General features: G+C 31.6%; 2 protein-coding genes and 1 long non-coding RNA gene across 8 annotated transcripts; 2 read left to right on the top strand and 1 right to left on the bottom strand.

Moving 5' to 3' along the window:
- The first annotated feature begins 5,874 nt into the window (after positions 1 to 5,874).
- Positions 5,875 to 9,804, top strand: LOC133821927 (glycosyltransferase BC10-like). The gene is made up of 2 exons (XM_062254108.1): positions 5,875 to 6,738; positions 8,864 to 9,804. Exons 1-2 carry the CDS (start codon positions 6,097 to 6,099, stop codon positions 9,506 to 9,508), a joined length of 1,287 nt encoding a protein of 428 aa, XP_062110092.1. The 5' UTR covers positions 5,875 to 6,096; the 3' UTR covers positions 9,509 to 9,804.
- A 125-nt stretch (positions 9,805 to 9,929) lies between these two features.
- On the bottom strand, positions 9,930 to 14,361 carry LOC133821925 (glutathione S-transferase T3-like). 6 transcript variants are annotated; one of them, XM_062254107.1, is made up of 6 exons: positions 14,118 to 14,361; positions 13,959 to 14,033; positions 11,982 to 13,839; positions 10,928 to 11,120; positions 10,730 to 10,829; positions 9,930 to 10,639 (listed from the first exon to the last, which is right to left on the bottom strand). In XM_062254107.1, the coding sequence occupies exons 4-6, from the start codon at positions 11,071 to 11,073 to the stop codon at positions 10,109 to 10,111; spliced, it is 777 nt and encodes a 258-aa protein (XP_062110091.1). In that variant the 5' UTR covers positions 11,074 to 11,120; positions 11,982 to 13,839; positions 13,959 to 14,033; positions 14,118 to 14,361; the 3' UTR covers positions 9,930 to 10,108. The 6 variants fall into 6 exon arrangements, with proteins under 6 accessions (XP_062110091.1, XP_062110088.1, XP_062110089.1 ...); XM_062254104.1 differs by lacking the exon at positions 11,982 to 13,839; XM_062254105.1 differs by lacking the exon at positions 11,982 to 13,839 and having other exon boundaries at positions 14,132 to 14,361.
- A 256-nt stretch (positions 14,362 to 14,617) lies between these two features.
- LOC133821926 (uncharacterized) lies at positions 14,618 to 16,741 on the top strand. Its single transcript, XR_009887780.1, has 3 exons — positions 14,618 to 14,753; positions 14,970 to 16,333; positions 16,539 to 16,741. It is a non-coding gene; the product is annotated as an uncharacterized LOC133821926 (long non-coding RNA).
- The last annotated feature ends 2,726 nt before the right edge of the window (positions 16,742 to 19,467 follow it).

Below are 19,467 nucleotides of genomic sequence, written 5' to 3'. Positions count from 1 at the left end.
TAACAAAAAAAAAAAAAAAAATTGGCTAACTAGACGAATGCCTCTGAGAGAGTAATATTTGGGGAAGGAGAATTGAGGAGTGTTGTGCCTCAATTTACTCCTTAAATTAATTATAAATTCAACCTCAATTAGTGATAGTGACGCCCATCGAGTTGGAAAATCTCTCCAAAATTGTATTTCGTAGTCTAATTTGGACTCTTAAGTTTTTAATTACTTAATTGGATTCCTAGACAGTTTCCCCCTTCAATTGATTGAATAATCATTAACTAATTAATTATTTAATTCAAGCATCTTTGAATAATTATTAAGACGAAGCCCTTCACTAACATAAAGTACATTAAATTAATACATCTAAAAATTTTAGGCAATAATTTTGGAAATAAATACCAAAAAGAAAAAGGAAAGTAACTCCTAAACGAATTAAACTATTATAGTTTACTCTCTTCTCCTTTTTGGGGCAAAAATATAATAAGTGAAGTTATTCTTATACTAATCTAATGTATAAACATATTTGTATTTTCTTTTAAAGCTAATTCATTCAAATTAGCTATTGAACAAGAATAATGATATGTACACTTAAGATTTGCACTTAAACATTACACACAGTGATGTGGCAGTGTTTTTTAAAACAATGGGTCTCAGTTTTAATAAATGTAATTAGTTAAGCTAGTTTGCCACATCACTATGTGTAATGTTTATGTGCATATTTTAAGTGCACATATTATTATTCATCGAACAATTACAACAAAAAAGGCAAGCCCATCTTCATAGCGACAGACCATTAGAAAGAGAGATAATAGAAATTTTTATGGAAATATAAGAAGCTTAGAGGATTTAACAGACGTGGTGCTATTTTTAAGACCATTTTCTCAAAAAAATTCTTTGATATATAAATTCTCCCCAAATTTAAATATATATTTTTAAATACCCTTAGAATTAATTCCCAGTTGAAATACAAATAGTTTAAATCATAATTCTAAACATATTTAACTAATATATACAATTTCTAACAAATGACACAATTTTTCTTAAAATTATACTAAATCTACAAGCAAATAAGTTCAAATAAATATAATTTAAACATAAACACAAAATCAAATTAATCAAGAGAAAAGCTCAAAACTATGAAATATCAACTTAGAGTAGATTTGAACAAAATTATCAGTATTAGAACAAACAAAAACAATATAACATTTGTAAAAAAAAAACAATATAACATTAAGAATGTTGAAAAAGAAGTAAGTTTACTAAAAGTTCTTAATTATGGGAGATAATATTTTTGCTAGAGGGAGCAAATTTACTTCTATATTGATGACGAGTTGCTTCATTTTGTTATGTAGAAACTTATTTCCTTTTCTTTTAGCGATCAACCTCTAATAATAAGCCTCTACACCCTACCCTAGTTGCCGGTTGGAGCCTTCATCATCGTGTCTCGTCACCTTGGTATTGTTTGGGTCTAACGGTACGGTGAGAATTGAATATCTCACATTTAGGCCTTTTACATTGTAATTTAGTGGCATTGGGTGTTTTACGGCCGAGTAATGGCAGAAGGTTTAGATGGTAGTGGTATGACACATGTACTATGTAGTGATCAGAGAGTCGATGATGAATGATAGTAGTAATCGTTTGGTGTGCTTGCATCCTTCATTTTGGTCCGCCTCTAGTGTTGTTGTTGTTGTTGTTTTTTTTTTATTTGCTCCCTGAATTGGCTTGTTGGAAATTATAAGGGAACTTGTTCGCTTCAATATAATTATTAAAATTTTAGTTAGGGAGTTTGTAATGTTTTTCTTCTTAGGAGTGTTTTACTTTATTAACAGCTTGATGTATAAGCTTATACTAGTCATCTTTTATGAGAGACTCTTTGAGCAATTTTAACATGACTATATTTGATTTACCATGTAATGAAATTCTTATTATTTTCTCAAATGATAATAATAAAATAAAATAGGAAGACCACGGGGAATGTATCAAAATCAACAATGTAGAAGAGTATCTAACACATTGATTAACAAAAAAATAAAATCAACAGAGAAACTCATTTACATTTCAATTTTGGCAACAAGAATGAGATTTTTAATATGTAAATTGCAACAAAATCGACGTAAACCATTTTTATGCCATGTCAATTTTGATACACAATTATACAATACGTACAATTTTAACTTTATTCTTTGTGATCATAAAAAGATGACTTGGAAGTTTTTATTTGTAGTTATTTGTAGCAGTGACGTATTGTGAAAACATCTCAATGTTATTATACTTTTTTTTGAAAACATATATACATAAACTAGGAAAAATTAAGTTGGGTATCCATTTTAAGTGTTCATCTCTCGTTTGTAGCAATATATTATATTTTTTATTTTTATATCCAATATTTTAGTTGCTATTCATGTTATACTATTTTTTCTTCTCAAATACTTATCACTTGAACTATAACTTTTAAATAATACTATGAGAAATGTGATTACAAAAGTAGATATATTAAACTAAATGTATTTCATGACTAATTTTAGTTAACTAATCATAAAATTAGATAATTATAAAGTAATTCCTAAAAACTAAGTGCAAACTCGCAAGTAGTCACTTTTTATGGTTTCAAAAGGTGAGATGTTAATTAAAGCCTTTAAAAAGGATAAAAAGATGTGCCAAGTTTGATAATTGACACCAAAGTAATTAAATTAATATTTTTTTTATATATAGATTTTCCATTAAAATTTTATTCAACAAACATAGTTTTTTTTTTTAAAAAAATAAATAAATAAAGACTACCCTTAATTAAAAAAATATATATTAATTTGGCATAAAAGTGTATACATGTTTAAGCAATGAAAAAAATAGTTTTTTATTTTTTATATATATTGAAGTCAATGATAACAAAATGGCACAAGAAATAAGCCAAATAAAAAATGATTGTTTAATAATAACTCAGTTTATTAAATGCTTTTTTGGTGAAATGTTGCGTACATGTATATGATATATAGCTTGTAATTCTTTTTCAAAATGTCTGATCCTTTAATAATGACTATATATTAAGAAATTAACCTAATATTATATAGAGTAATGGGTGAAAATGTCTTATTTCTTGAAATTATTTTGTATTATGGTTTAGTTTTGATAATTTTTTACATAATAACATTTGTCTAAAATTTCGACCAACAGTTTAAATTTCGACTAATTGTCTGAAAATTTTCGATCAGTTATCTGGAGTGTCATGTCATTTTGCAAAAAATGATTAAAATTAAGGTAGAGTGAAAAATGACTTTAAAAAATAGACAATTTTATAAAAATACGTATTTATATATATATATATATATTATCCCTATATCAAAATTCTTTCTTCGAAAAAACCTTACTCTATAATCTCAACCACATACATAGCCATGGTCGAGTGAGGTTGTCGTTTGAAAAGGAGAAAAAAAAGGCAAAGATCGAGTTTAGCTTTTGCTTCTTTTCCACTCCAACTCTAACCACACATGTACATGTACATATATATATATAGTTAGTTAGTTAGTTAATTAATCATATAATTATCATGTTTCGTTATGTATAGCATTATTAATTAATGACACACATGTCACATAAAACAATCGATAAAACGACAGATTACGAAATTTGTTTCGTAGTTTTTCAATTATTGAATATTAGTTAGCTATATATCTAGCTATGCCATTTCACGTAAAGCGTACGTAAAAGAAATAATAAATGCATATACGAAAACAATCAAATTAATTAATTAATTGGAATAGTTCTTTACCATATGAATTTGTAATACTAAATTCCATAATATTTTACGCGGTGTATATATTTTTCCAATGGGATCAACAACTACGTGTGGTTCGGGTCGAGATGGGAAGAGACTTTTCCAATAATTGCACTCACAATATGGAATTTGGAAACAGTTGTTTTACTTACAACCCCATATTATTACTATCCGAAAATACTATTTTGTTCTTATTTGTATTTTTATTTCTTCTGAATACACAATCGAATCTTATGTTTTGTTAAATGATAATTCGGACCTTGTGTTTTTATAATATGTCCAAATAATACTTTAGACCTGATTTTGGTCAAAATACTTTTACTTATAAGATTAATTCTTAAGTTGTTAGTGATGCGATGAATTCAGATAATCGAAGAAAGTGGTCAAGGAGGAGAAACTGAGAATGAAAGATGATATTTAAAATTATTTTGACCAAAATCAAGCCTAGGATACAGTTCTAATTTATTTTGTAAAAACACGGTTTGAAATATATCATTTAATAAAATACAGAAGTCGATGGTGTATTTAGCAGGGATGGAAACGGGGCGGATAATTTGCGGAGATGCTCCCCCTATCCCCATCCCCTTCCCCACATATTTCCCGTTGGATACCCATTTATTAAAAAGTAAACTAAAAAAATATGAATTACTTAAAATTAATATATATTACACTATATCAATGAAATATTAAATATTGTTCAAAATAAAATTAAAAATCTTTAAAAAATTACTAATACACTATAAAATCACAAATAAAATAAATAAAAAATTAAATAACCTTGTTATGAAAGAAAATGACCCCATCCTTACCCCATTAATGGCAAGTTCTTGCGGGTCTATCCCTGTTAGGAAAATTTTCATCCCTACTAGTATTTTCCCAAATTCTCCTTATTACTATTATATTACTATTCATGGGCGAAGTTAGTATTTTCTTATATTACTATTATATTTCTCTATATTTTGTACTAAATTTCCTTAGATTTCCCAAATTCTTAGGAGTTTTTTAGACTATTCACAAAAATAAAAACAAAAGGGTTATTAATGAACGTGTGATATAAGTCTCACACGTTAACTACGTTCTTCTTAAGTATTAGTAATTGGCGGCGTCCATGTTCACCAAATCGATAGTTTTACGTTTCAAAGTCCATATAAAACGGCTGCGTTATCGTTCCAACTTCACAGCGAAGCACAGTAAGTCGTCACTTTTATTTCCAACCATTAAAGAAAATTAAAAGAAAAAACACTTTTATATTTATATATATATATATATATATATGAGAATTCAGATTTTCACTTTACATTTTATTGGTGGGCTTTCGGTGTTCTCGACCCGTGAGTAATTTTCAGCGCGATTTTTTTTATGACCGTATATTATAGCTATTTTAGAGCATTCTACAAACTTTCAGAAAATTCTGAATAATTTACAGTACTGAAAACTAGTTTCAAACATGTTGTTTTCCACGCGCATAAAAAAAATTAGTCAAGCGTGCAACAACATATTTGAACTTCGTTTTTGGTACTGTAAACTATTCAGAATTTTCTGAAAATTTGCAGGATGCTCTCAATAGCTACAATATACACAATTATAAAAAAAATAACGCCGAAAATTATTCATGTGTCGAGAACACTGATGATAGCTAAAATACAAGTTGAATCCCTCGAATTCCCATAAATATATATATACATATTAATATTTTAGTTGAAGAGTATATATTAAATCATTTTCACTTATAAAGCTTCTCGAATCAGCAAATTGGGTTGTGAAAATGGAGTTTAATTAGTTGTGATCCCTTTTTTTTTTTTTTAAATTATTATTAGTTGACTATAACTCATCAACTCTAAACAAATATAATATTAGTTTTTAATAAAATAAAATTAGACACAAAACTGTCATAATCAAGTTGAGGTTAGAAGAAGAGAGGAAGTCGTATTCTATGGTCCAGCAAAAGAAGAATAAGAAAGCCTTACGAAGCTTGTTATTACATGGCTTTTAAGTCACAATTCTCCTCTGATTTTATTTAAGCCAATTTTGTACAGCTTCCCTTATCACACTTCTCTCTCTCTCTCTTCTTCTTCTTCTTCACAACCATCCCAGAAATCGACCTGGTTAATTTGATCAGTTTTGATCGATGTTTCGTGTTTCAGAGATATTTAGTTTGATTCATCGTTTTACTAAACTCACTGCTTATTTCGCTATCTATTTCTTCTTATACTTGTAAATTTATTCTTTATTATTTCATTCTTTTTTTTTTTATCAAGTTTTTTCCACTTAAACCCTTTTCTTTTTTTGGATCAACAAGAGATTTTTATTCTTTTGTTCCTTAAAAACACTCAAAGATGAAAGGTGCACAGAATCACAGATACTCTTCAATGACCATTCTCACAAGACTCTCCAATGTCGTCCAACTCCATTTCATCAACATGCTCACCTATTTACTCCTCTTCGGTTGTGGTTTAACCTTTGGAATAATCATCACTACTTACATGAAAGAATTCTCATTCAATCTCCAATTCACACAGTTCTCAATCTCAACTTCTTCGCCATTATCACCATCCTTACCAACACCAACAACAACCTCTTCTTTTTCCTCTTCATCATTCGATCAAAACTCAACTCAAGTTCCTCTGATCGGAAATAATGACACGAAAGAAGCTGAAACCACCACAAAGCCTAACATCACTCGTCGAATAGGATTGGATGATTACTTGGTGCCGCCGAGTGTCGCACACGACATGACCGACGAAGAGTTGTTGTGGAGAGCTTCCATGGCTCCAAGGATTCCAACATATCCATTCGACAGAGTTCCCAAGGTTGCTTTCATGTTCTTGACAAGAGGACCTGTTTTCATGGCTCCATTTTGGGATACCTTCTTTCAAGGCCATGAAGGGTTTTACTCAATTTATGTTCATTCCAATCCCTCTTACAATGGATCAGCTCCTGAAGATTCTGCCTTTTTTGGCCGTAGAATTCCCAGTAAGGTTAGTTACTTCTTAACCAATTTATTTGTCCTTGAAATTTGGTGACTTGTGTGTCTGTTGCTTTATGCTACGTACTCATGTTTGGTTTGGTAACTCGTGTTATAGAACTAAGCAACAATAATGAGAGAAAAACTAATACCAATTCTCCCCCAACCAACCCAAAAAAAGAAGAAGAAACACTAATACCAATTTTCTTCCCTAAAAAACAGGGTGTTGCTTCATGTTATGTTTGGTTTGATTTAGTAACACGAGTTAGAAGTTAAAAAAAAGACAAAACAAACTTTCACAAGATAAAAATATTAATAATAAGAAAACAGGGGGAGAAGGGTTTTACTTGATTTATTTTCATGTAGGATGAGTTTTACTTTTTTGTCAAGTTGAATAACCAAAAATGAAGTTGATAAATTACGTAATGAAATCTGAATGTTAGTTGGTCAATGATATATATATATATATATTATAGAGGAAGAGTGTTGCTATTTAATACTTTAAAGTGCCCAACACCACACCACATGAGGTGATACTTTATGGTTGGTTAGCAATATTTTATATTACTTATTAAATTCTAATATGTGAGACCCGATATTGAATTACACCAATAACAATATGCCACCTCGTGGTGTTGGACATCAATAATGCCTCTTACCAATTCTCTATAGAGGAAATGTGCTCTGGTTTGGGTTTGACAAAGAAGAGATATAATAGTTGCATAGTAATTAATAGTGCCTTTAGAAGAAATCAGAATATGCTCAAACTAACATGGCAATGAATGAGACTTAACTCTTTGATTTCATTATCTCTCTGCTTTTTCATTAAGATGTGTTAGTTTCTCCACTACATTAGGGTGAATCTTCCACTTGTCAATTTTTAGGCCGTTAGTCAATTTTTCGTCCTCATTTCGTTTTTTAACAGATATTGCTAGACAACCCAAATTAATTTTATGTCCCCTTTTCCAATCACAAAAACAGATAGTTTAATAATATGAGCTATATCTCTCTCTATATATGTTTATATATATATATATATATAACACTTTTGATCCTGAATGAGGTGGCTGTGATATCTATAATGATTCATGACTGAGTACCCACATGTCCACTTGGCTCTCTCGGCGGCATTGAGTCCTTTTCCATAGCCAACGGCCAAAACAACATCGAACATACTCTAATTATGGCCCCTAGTTTTTCATGTACTAAAATACAACTTCACACCTAACAAAATTGAAGGAATAATATATAATTGTCTTTATTTGGTTCCCCACCCAATATTTTGTACTTCACACGCTTAATTAGTTCTCATAAATGACACCAAACCCAAATGAAATCATAACATTGGCAACTAAAAATAGAATACTCTTGTACACCTAGCCATTAGCTCTATAGTGCACAATGCATATTGATTAGGGAAATACTAAGGGGCACCACTAGTGCCCAATAGTTATTGGTGCAATCGGGTCCCAGTAATGTGAGTTATTGCTAATCAATCATAGGTGACACCTCGTGTAGTATTGAACACCTTAACGTGATAAATAATAATACTCACATTAATTAATATTTAGTTTAGTAATTTGTTAAGTGTTGAAAATATGTAGTAATTAGTTTGTTAAGTGAAAGACACTTGTACAAATGTAAGTGGTAGCTCTCTTCTTTCATTATGAATGAATAGTAATGAATTGTGTTTTCTCCCTTTCTCACCCGAGAATTAAGGGGTAATAGTGATGTCCAACACTGCAAGTAGATGACGTATTGTTATTGGTGTAATTTAATATCGAGTCTCACATATTTAAATTTAAAAAATATTATAGAGTATCAATAACTAATTATGAGGTGCCACCTCGTGTAGTGTTTTTAAAGTGCCAAATAGCAACACACTTCTCACCCTGCTCTCTAATTCTTCTTCTAATTTCTCAAAGGTCGGCTAGACTTTTGATTTAACTAGCACTTTCTTAGAAGCCCCTAGCCCCTAAACCAATACTTAAAGTTTGACAAATTTAGATATAATATTCTCTGCATCGATTCATACTCAAAACGTACATGGCATTACTCATCACTTCTAGGCATTTTTCACATGTTTTGTCACACAAGTCTTGAACAGTCGAGCTAATTTTTTTCATACAAAATTTCAGGAAGTGGGATGGGGAAAGGTGAGCATGATCGAAGCCGAGCGGCGTCTACTAGCCAACGCACTACTCGACGTTTCGAACCAACGTTTCGTGCTGCTCTCGGAGGCTTGTATACCACTCTACGACTTCAAAACAGTCTACAATTACCTCATAAACGCCAAGAAAAACCACGTCATGGCCTACGACGAGCCCGGGGCAGTCGGAAGAGGCCGATATAATTACCACATGTACCCAGAAATCTCTTTGAAGCAGTGGAGAAAAGGGTCTCAGTGGTTCGAAATGGGCCGAGATTTGGCCATTGAAGTTGTCTCGGACAAAGTTTACTTTCCCATTTTCCAAAAGTACTGCCGAGGCTCTTGCTATGCCGACGAGCATTATCTTCCTACGTTTGTGAGTATCAAGTTTTGGGAAGGCAATTCCAACAGGAGTTTGACTTGGGTTGACTGGTCAAAGGGTGGTCCACACCCTGCTAGGTTCTGGAGGACTGATGTCACGGTTGAGCTTTTGAGGGGTTTGAGGAATAATAATACTAATTGTGAGTATAATGACAATGGCACCAATCTTTGCTTCTTGTTTGCTAGGAAGTTCTTGCCTAGTACTGTCGATCGGCTTGTCAAGTTTGGCCCCAAGATTATGCATTTCCATTAAGATTTTGGATTACAATTTAAAAAGAAGAAGAAGAAGAAAAAGTTTTGGATGCACAAATCAGAGTGATCATTGTACTTATATTGGTGGTTCATTTGTTTATTTATTTGTATATGAAAGAAAAGTGCTCTACATTGTTAATAAACTAATGGTTTTGTTTAAAGGGTTTTTCTTTTCAATGGTTTAATTTTTCATATGGGAAAAAAAAATGTTAAAGTACTCTCACCAATCTCACCAAAAATTCATTTTTTTTTACAATTTATGTTAAATTTTAATAATAGTTTCTCTATTTATTTTTACATTATTTAAATGTTATATTTTCTATTCATTTTAAATATATATATTTTTAATTATCAACAATATGCATATTTAAAAGCCATCTTTAACTGTGGTATTATTGTCTTGTTTTATATTATTTCTTAAATTTCTTTGGTAAAATAAAATTTAGAGCAGCAATCAACTAGATCATCAAGTCCACAATGTTAAAAAAAAACAAAAAATAACAAACAAACAAAAAAACACTCGAAAGAGGTTGCATTGTTACCTTTCAAGAATATAAAAAATATCTATATTATATCAAAAAATTAGCCCTACACCACCCAATCATGACTTTCTAGACCTTTGCTTCTCAAGTATTTCCAACTGAAGGCTATGGAAATACTCTTGCTGCATTGGAGATAAAGCTGAGGAGTCTATTCTCATAATTTCATTCTCTTCTCTTTGTTTATCCAATTCAAGTCTCTCTTTATCCAATTCAAGCTTCTCTTTTGTAAGTCGAATTAACTCTTTCCTATCTTCTCCTTTCTCAACATTTGCACTTCTTCTTTCCTCTCTCATTTCAATCACCAAATCAATAAGATAGGAAGAGGCATTCTCTTCCCTCTCTCGCTTCTTTTCGGCCGCCTTCTCATTGTGTTCCTCTAAATTCACATCTACATATGGTGACATAGTATCTTCATCTAAGGATTCTGGCACATGATCGTCTGGAATTATTGATCTTCTTTTAGTTTTCGCACTACTACCCTCAACCACAAATTGTTGCCATTTTGGGTGGTGACGTAGAATAGTCCAACAATGAAGAAAGTTGAATGTTGCAGAATGTTTACTTCGATAGAGCTCCTTTGCTTGCTCAATCTGAAAATAAATAAAAATCAGTAAATGAGATGTAAAATATATAATACAAAGTCTGATAAACAATGAAACAAAATGATATTGTCTATGCACCTTATCTTGCTCAGAAACCCCACTTGGAGACCTTCTTTCAATTTGAGCTAAGGCCCCACAAAATTTATTTGTCGCAAGTTGGATAGTAGACCATCTATTTCTGAGAGAGCAGGAACTACGTTCAGAAATTGTAGATTTTTTATTTTTATCATAATATTCATGAACTCTATCCCAAAATGAAGATTTTGATTTATCAACCTCACTGATTGAGTCCAAACTAGTATTAAGCCAAGCTGACAGTAGTACGTTGTCATCTTCTGGACTAAAATTTCCTTTTCGAGCTTTAGTTTTTTTTGCACTCCCTTTTTCTGGATTGGGTGGAGTATGTTGAGATTCTGAGTCATTCAAAGATGGGAGATTGTCATTGGACCTTTCTTCCATCCTTCAAAATCTACAAGAGTCATTCATACATTGCTGTCAAGTTGCTAAGTTGCTGACCACCAATATTAAGACCAACTCTACTGCCACCGCATATTTAAGATAATTCATATTTCAGAATGGTTATCCTAGAGCAAAGAATGTCATATCTATCTAATATAAAACAATAACATTAAGGAACAACAATCATAGCATTTTACATGCTAGTTTTAAAGTCCAAAATTATTTGCAAAACATATAAACTATATAGGAAGAAGAAAAAGGATGATGCAAGACATTAAGCACTTCAAAAGATTCTAATGTATATATGATATTCTAGTGTAAGGCACGTGTACACGGGTTCTTGGTTTCCTTCAAGTCTGATATCTACAACTAATCAATAATATTAATGAACTCATAATGCCAACAAATGTATACATAAATAATAACCAGGCAATTAAAATATAACAAGTTACAGAAGTCTACTTGACATTTGTTTATCTTATAAACCAGAAGTACAGTTGATGAATGTATAAGTTACTAATTTGCTCTCGACAACCTTTTGTTTCTTGCTAACTTACATGCAGTAAAAACACCTTACTGGAACCTGGTTAGGCCATTGTAGCCCATGAACACTATTAATGTCTTCCCAAGTTGGTATCCTAGTGCAATCTTAATTTCGAGCCATCAAACAATGAAAGCATTTGAACAATTTCATAAATTTCAAGTCAAATTCTTTAACTTAATTCCACCAACTAGAAAACCCAACATCATGATTGCTTCAGATCTCAGGAACCATGTAGAATAAACATTAGCTATCTATACAAGCAAAATTTATAACTAAGAATTGAAACTCATTTTTAAAAAAAATATACATATAGACAAATGCATATACCTGTTAAGGATCATTGTAGCCAAGAAATACTTGGAAAACATCACTGTCAAAAGACATATCTTCTGTTTTATGACCTTTCCTAACAAAAGTGTTTGTTTCACTTCCATTACAGAGCAAGGAACCAACCAAAAACCAGTACTAAAATAAAGTAACACACTATTGAAGAATATTAAGTATAATATTTTAAAATAAGAAGAATATTCAGCACAATATGAATATACAAAATTAAACATCAACAGCTTGAATGAAAGAACTTACACTCTAATGTTCTATCAAGGCTATTGTTAGGGAAACTCTTTTATGTCATTAAAAAAAAAAGAAAGAGAAGAAAAACTCTAGTCTTTTTTAATCAGGTAAGTGATCAAATAATGATCGAAGTTTTTAAATAACCCAATAAAAATGACAAAACACAATAACTACAAACTGTGACATGACATGAATAACTTTATTTGAACCTTTATACTGTCAATGCATGTATATGGAAAGGTTCACCAACACACCAACTTATAGCTATCAAATTGATTCAAACAAACATTATTTGAAACTGGCATGATGGATGGTGAAATTGAAAGCATTTAATCATACCTTTTACAAATGAAAATGGGTGGTTAAAAAAAAGACATTACACTGTAAAATAAGCAGACAGACAAGCACTGAAATAATTTGGTACCAAATAAATATAGAAGCACCTCCTAGTTATTTGTTAAAAAGATAGTATTCTAATTATTTAAAACTAAATATGTATTAGGATTATATTAATTTCATGACAGGTTGATAATGCAATTACAGAGCACATATAATCCAAAAACGAGAAAATGCAGTACTTTCTCAAAACTTTTTTAATTAATATCACAAAAATCTAAGAAAAGAATTAATGGACATCATGGTGCTTAAATATCTCACATACACATCACTTTGAGTAAATGAATAGTTTAGCTCAATAGTTGGCCATTATGTTTGTGTGTGTATATATATAAGCAAAACATAATGACATGGCCACTCTGAGCAAATAACCATTGAATTCATCACTTTAAATTTTTGTCTACTGTTTTCGTCCATATAAATTGGCATAAAAAAATTCAGTAAATGTTAGAGTCAGCACACTTGGAGCAAGCCAATGAAACCAATATATAATTAAGCAGCACAAAAGAGAATATATGTATATATATACTTGAATAGGGGAAAAAAAACCAGGAATCATTTCAGTTCAAACCAATAGCACCATGCATGAATAAATCCCCATACAAAAACACAAAAACGTGGAAAACAACCCACCAAGATGCATCAAATGTATCACTCAAAATCAGCTCAAATAAACTTAATTCACCAGAAATGAACCAAGCATAGAGAACCACATACTCAAAACTTCACACCCCCTCAAGCACAAGAATCATCCAAGCACAAATCAACGATTACATATTTAGAAGGTAGAATCATCAAAGTTACCAAATTCTAAATACCCAGAAAAGAGAGTTTAAACTAAATATCATTACATAAATGATGAATGAAAACAAACAGTTCGAACCCTAAAACCCTCAATTGCATATTTTTTTCACCAAAACCTCACCTGATAAATATAGACAGGGCGAAAAAAAAAATAATCAACTCAAACTATGTTTTCAACAGGAATATTAAATCTACAAACATCTGGTGTGCAACAAACATAGACAATATTTGCAACAGGAATATTAAATCTACAAAGAACTCCACAAGAGTATAAACAAGACATAAAAAGCCAAAAAGAGAACACAAACTTCCCTACAAAAATGGTGACTTGTTCCTCATCTTTGAAACAACCACTACAACTCAACAGTCAACACAAAAAGCCAAGTTCTCATATTGCTCGTGCTCTCTCTATCTAAATCAATACCACGGTCCCCACCAACACCAACATTATTTTTTTTTTCATTTGTCCTTATACCATGTATGAAAACTCAAATTACCCAAATTAAATGAGCTAAGTAAAAGAAAACTCACCAGGTATAGATAAAAGATTCAAGAGCTAGGTGATGAATGGCTACTGAAACAATAGATTTTCTGGAAAAGCTATATCTACAAACAAAAATGAACCCTAATTAATAAACGAAGTCAAATGGAAGAAGAAGAAGAAAAGCTTAATTAACTTAGTATTCTCACCAGAAATGGAGTACCTTTCATTGCTTTAACAGAGAAGAAGGTCAATTGCGGTCACTCACCAAAGGCCGAAACTATTCATCTATAGAAGAACTTTCGAGAAAGCAAAAAACAAAAAACCAACAAAAGTAGGTTGGAGAAAAGGACTCAATTGGTAATAAATAAAAAGTGATGTGTATAAATTGAAATAGAAAATAAGGGCTCAGGCAGATTTGGTAGAAACAGCCATTTCTGCCCTATTTTTTGCCTAGAGAGAAGCTAAAAAGTTTCGGCCTTTTTTTTTCCAGCCCATTTTTAGTTTCCTATATATAAACTTCTGTTTTGATTTAGTTCCAAATGAGTCCCTGTTGCTTTCTCACTCCACATATTCCTCTTCTTCTATATCCATGGCTACGCTCGCCTCCTCCTACTTCAACCTCTCTCTTATTTCTCTTTCACCAAAATCAGAAACCCCATTACTGTCCCGCTGCTCCTCTGTTTCGCTCAGTCCCAAACTTTCAATCCAACCAACAAAGGCTCTTTCTTTGTTCCCAAATTTTCCTTTTTACTGGCTTTGAAACCTCCATAGATACCCAGACTTTCCTTGACACTATCAGTGTTCTGGTCACCATTGCTCTTTCTCCCTATCTTGGTTGCAAGGTAAACTGCGCTCACTCTCAGTCTCGCCTTCGTTTTCTTATTGGGTTTTCTTTGTTTTCTAGCAGAGTAAAAAAAAAATTCAGAAAAATGAAGTCTTCCATGATCTTATTTTATACTTTTTGCCGGGTTATGGTTGATGGGTTTTGTGGGGCATTGTTTTTAATAATATTTGTTTATTATTATTCATATGGATAAGTATTGCAACTTGTTTTGCAGGGTGATCCAGTGCCTTGTAAGCATTGCAATGGTATGAATTAATGTTACTCTCTTCTTATATATTTGTTTTGATTTTACTTTACTATATACGATTGTATTTTGTTTTGTTTTGAGTAAAAAGGCTGCTAAAATATTAGATGGTTTTAAGATGGTGCAATTTCATACCCAATTATTTTTAGGGTAAATATATTTAATATATTCAAAATATTATACTTTTATATTCAAATTTTATTTTTGCAGTAAATATACATCATATTTTTAAAATATTACATTTATATACTTATTTTTTTAAATTATTTTGAAAAATAATAAAAAAATGAAAAAAAAATATATGATTTTAGTTATTTTTAAAATTTTAAATTTTTTTTACTTTCAAAATAATAAAATAAATAAAAATTAATCAAAATAATTCGTCATCGCTGAAAGATCCAAAGCAACCTTTCACCCAGCAACAACCCCCTACAAATCCATCACACAAGCTCTTGAAGAAGATATGTGCCTCCCCATGAGCACCACGAGCCCTTGAAGAAGAAGAAGAAAGACACATAGGAGAAATAACGATATTATTTCGATGCAATTGTGATGCATCTACAAAATTTGATTTTTTTGGTCAAAACTATGCAAATTTGATGCAATCTTGAAACTTGTTTTTTTTTTTTTTGCCAAAATGATGATTTTTTTTTTATGCAAAATCGATGCTGTTTCGATACTCTTGTGATGCAATCATGAAAACTTAATTTTTGGGCAAAATGATGCAAAATCAATGGTATATCGATGCTCTGCGCTAAAATTTGACGAAAATTTTGGTAAGCCACAACTTTTTGCTTAAATTTCTGTTTTAGTTGATTTTTTTTAATCTTAGTATTTTTTTTCGAGATCTATACGTTTATTATATTTAAAGTCTTAAAATTTTGATGTAGAATACAAAAATTAATCATAGGTGCACATTAATGTGAGAGTGAGTGAGAAGTTTAATGAAATATGTATTATAGTCAAAATTATATAAAATTACATATATTTGGGATGCCTATTAAATTTTCCATATAGATGAAATAGAATATATTACTAAGCATATAACTTGAAATTTCTCTTATATAATTATGCGTTTTTTATTCTAAATCAAGAAATTGTGCGTTTTTTATTTTAGTGTTTTCTTTTGTTGTATAAGCAAATTTTAGTGTTTTCTTTTGTCTACCTATTTGCCCATTTTGATTATCTAACGCGTGTTTGTTTTGAAGATTAATATGGTCTTTCTTATGATTTTTTAGTTTTATTTGAGTATCAGTTGTATTAAAACTAAATTAGGTTTGGGAAAAGAAAGTTTGAGAATGGCAACTGAAGAAGCATTACACAAAACACCCTAGGTGCGTGAATGCCTTGAGTTTCACTATTTTTTGTAATTGTCATTTTCAAAACTCTAGCCTGTTCTTGATTTTTTAAGGATAATATTATGTTAGTATTAACTATTAAACTACTCCACAATTTGGATTGATTATTCTTGTTGATAAAACGATTAAGAAGAAATATACTAACAACAGTTCAGCTAATTTTTTTCATGAAATTTTTTAGGAAATGGGATAGGGAAAGGTGAGCATGATCGAAGCCTATCAGCGTGTAGTAGTAGTTGTAGTAGTCTAGATTTCGTGGATTTTGGTTTAAACCAGGACTTAGTTGGTGTTGACGCGGTTCTTCGCCAACATGTAATTAAGAAAGTAAGAGAATGTGATTAGTGCTAAGTGTTGAACTGAAATGGATGAGTGATCTTAATGTAAAATGGTAATGCAGACACTTTTTTTAGGTGGTTCAAAGGTTAAAATTATTCTACTCCACCAGCCACTATTATTGCTATATTTATGGTATTCTTTACAAGGTATTTCGTTACACCATCGAATCCAACCCTTTGCCACTCCCAGCCTCTCCATATTTATAGGAGAAGGCACCTGGGGGTTGGTAAGGGGGGTCATCCCGTGACTTCCTTACCCATCATGTCACTTCTGTGACATTGATGATTAATTCCTAAAACCTCACACATGAAGTGTGATCTAATCAATAGGAAATGGGGATAATGGGCCGCACGGCCCAACCCAGTCGTGGGTGCCTCAACACGCACGTTCCTGCTACGTGTCCGAGAATTCAGGGACATATCAGACACGTGATGTCTGATATATGCACGTTTACATTGCGTGGTTGACTTTATAAAAGGTCACAGCTTCCAACTCCAGCTCGTGCCTGAGCTGGATGCCTTCTTGACCTGCGGTCTTCATAGTCCTGACTCGGCCCTTAAACGATCTTGATAGACCTTTGGTTACCTCGAGCTAAAGAGGTAGGACCTAACAACAACAGCTCCGCTCATGTGGTATTCACGTGGCTGATATAATTACGTCATATCTCAACTCGCTAATAGCCCGTGGGAAATTAGGGCGTACAATTGGAAACTCCTAGAAATAGTTATGGATTATATAAGTTTAACCTATACTTTAAGAATATTAATTATAACATAAGGTTTGATTAATATTGCTAGTCCTAAATATATTTCTTATTATAACATAAGGTTTATATGGAGCCAATAAGAATGTGACACTTGTCATAAGCATGATTATTAAGAAATTATTACTTTAATGATAAAATAAGGAAATATAAGACTTAGTCTTCACCAAAAACTGTTAGGGTCGTAGTTTGACTCAGTCAAAGTAGTTATCCAACCTTAATTATGCTAAAAAAAAGCAATTACGTATTTAAAATAATCACGTATGCCGATATATCGCAGCATTAGAGCCGATATATCGCTTGATGATGAATACGGAAAAACACGTTGATGTTGCACGATCGTACGAACGGAGACTCGGGATTAGGGGGCAGCCGATATATCACCTATATTATATATATATATAAATATATTTTTTTAATTTTTAAAAATAACTTTTACTCCTTAGACCTACCTCTGATAGTTTTGACCGAGTCTTCAGCCTTTGATTGACGAATATTCAAATATCTTCAAGTAAATTTATTATTTTTATTCAAGCCAAAAATAAGATTTTTTTTTATTTCTAGAACTCTATAAATAGGACTTAGGACCCAGCCCTTTCACTTACTCTTCGGCTGTGATCAGACTCCAAGGTGCTAGTGGAACCATAAGAGTGATAGGAAAAAGCAATTATATTCTTAAGCTTTATAAAACACTTTGGGAAGTGAGGTTAGAGTGTTTCGGTATTGGAGTTAGACCAATCCATAAGGTCAACTAAGGTACCATTATTCTTAGGTTCCATTCTTTTTGAATTCCTTAGTTTCTTTAGTTTTCATTCAGGTTTTAACTTTTGTTATGGTTGTGTGGTTAGGTTTTTAAGTTCTTTGAACTTAAGGTATCTTTTCGGTAAGTTTCCTCTTGGTGGTTTAGTTCTATTCCTTTCTTCTCTTTCCTTTAGAAATACTCACCATTTTTATTGCTGGTTTTAGGAGTGTTCCAAGTCCCGCATTTGTTCTCAATTATCCCGGTGTTGGTAAGAAAAAATAGATAGTTTAGTATTATGATCTAGTTTATGTAATGTGTGATATAGTTTATGTTTGTATGACCTAAAATTTCAGGTACAATAAATGGGTAAGTGTGTCTGGACCTAAGGTGTCCAATGATGTGTGTCTGGACCTAAGGTGTCCGGTAGGCTCGGTTGTCAAAACTTTATAACGGACCTATGTCCGGTGTATGATGGACTTTTGTCCAGGGCTTAATTGCCACCCCTGTATAAACACTTATCTTTTTATTATATCTGACTTGTTATTTTAGTTATGATTATGGTATATGACCGATAGTTATGATTTATGATCTATGACGTATGACCTATGACTTAGAGTATGACCTATGGTTTATGACTTAGATTATGATTTAAAATTATGACTTAAGATATGATATGATCTAGATGTTTGTGTTTGTATGACTTTGGTGAATATATGTTATGTTTGATTATATGACTAACCCTTGTTTGTATTTTCCTTATTAAGCTTAGAAGCTAACTCCTTATGATGTTGTTATTTCAAGAAATTAATGATGGAAAGGCCGATGGCGAGTGGGACCTAAGAGCTTCGTGATGTATTCGTTGGGGACCATATAGTCGAGCAAGATCAAGCGGACCAAATTATTTATTTATTTATTTTAAGTTTATTTTAAAGTTTTATTTAAATGTTGCTTATTTTTATGTTAAAGACAAATATTTTATTTTTATAAAACCATGGATCCATGTATTTATTTTTAATTTTTTTATTAAATAAAAGAGCAATATTTACGCTTATGACTCAACATTGTGTTTTCGGTGATCTATGAGAAATTAGGGTGTTACAGATGCAAAGTGCCCAGAACCAATCTTAGCTCCCTGAAGCTCCTGCTGCGTCAAACTCCAACAATGGCGGACACACCTCTGCTTCAAATCGCTTCACTCCCTTGGAAAATCTTGATCGTCCCCTTGAAGATGCCAACAATCCGTATTTTTTGGGCAATGGAGATCATCCG

Source organism: Humulus lupulus, chromosome 3 (assembly GCF_963169125.1).
Source record: "Humulus lupulus chromosome 3, drHumLupu1.1, whole genome shotgun sequence".
Classification (NCBI taxonomy): domain Eukaryota; kingdom Viridiplantae; phylum Streptophyta; class Magnoliopsida; order Rosales; family Cannabaceae; genus Humulus; species Humulus lupulus.
This window is presented reverse-complemented; position numbering and strand designations above follow the sequence as displayed.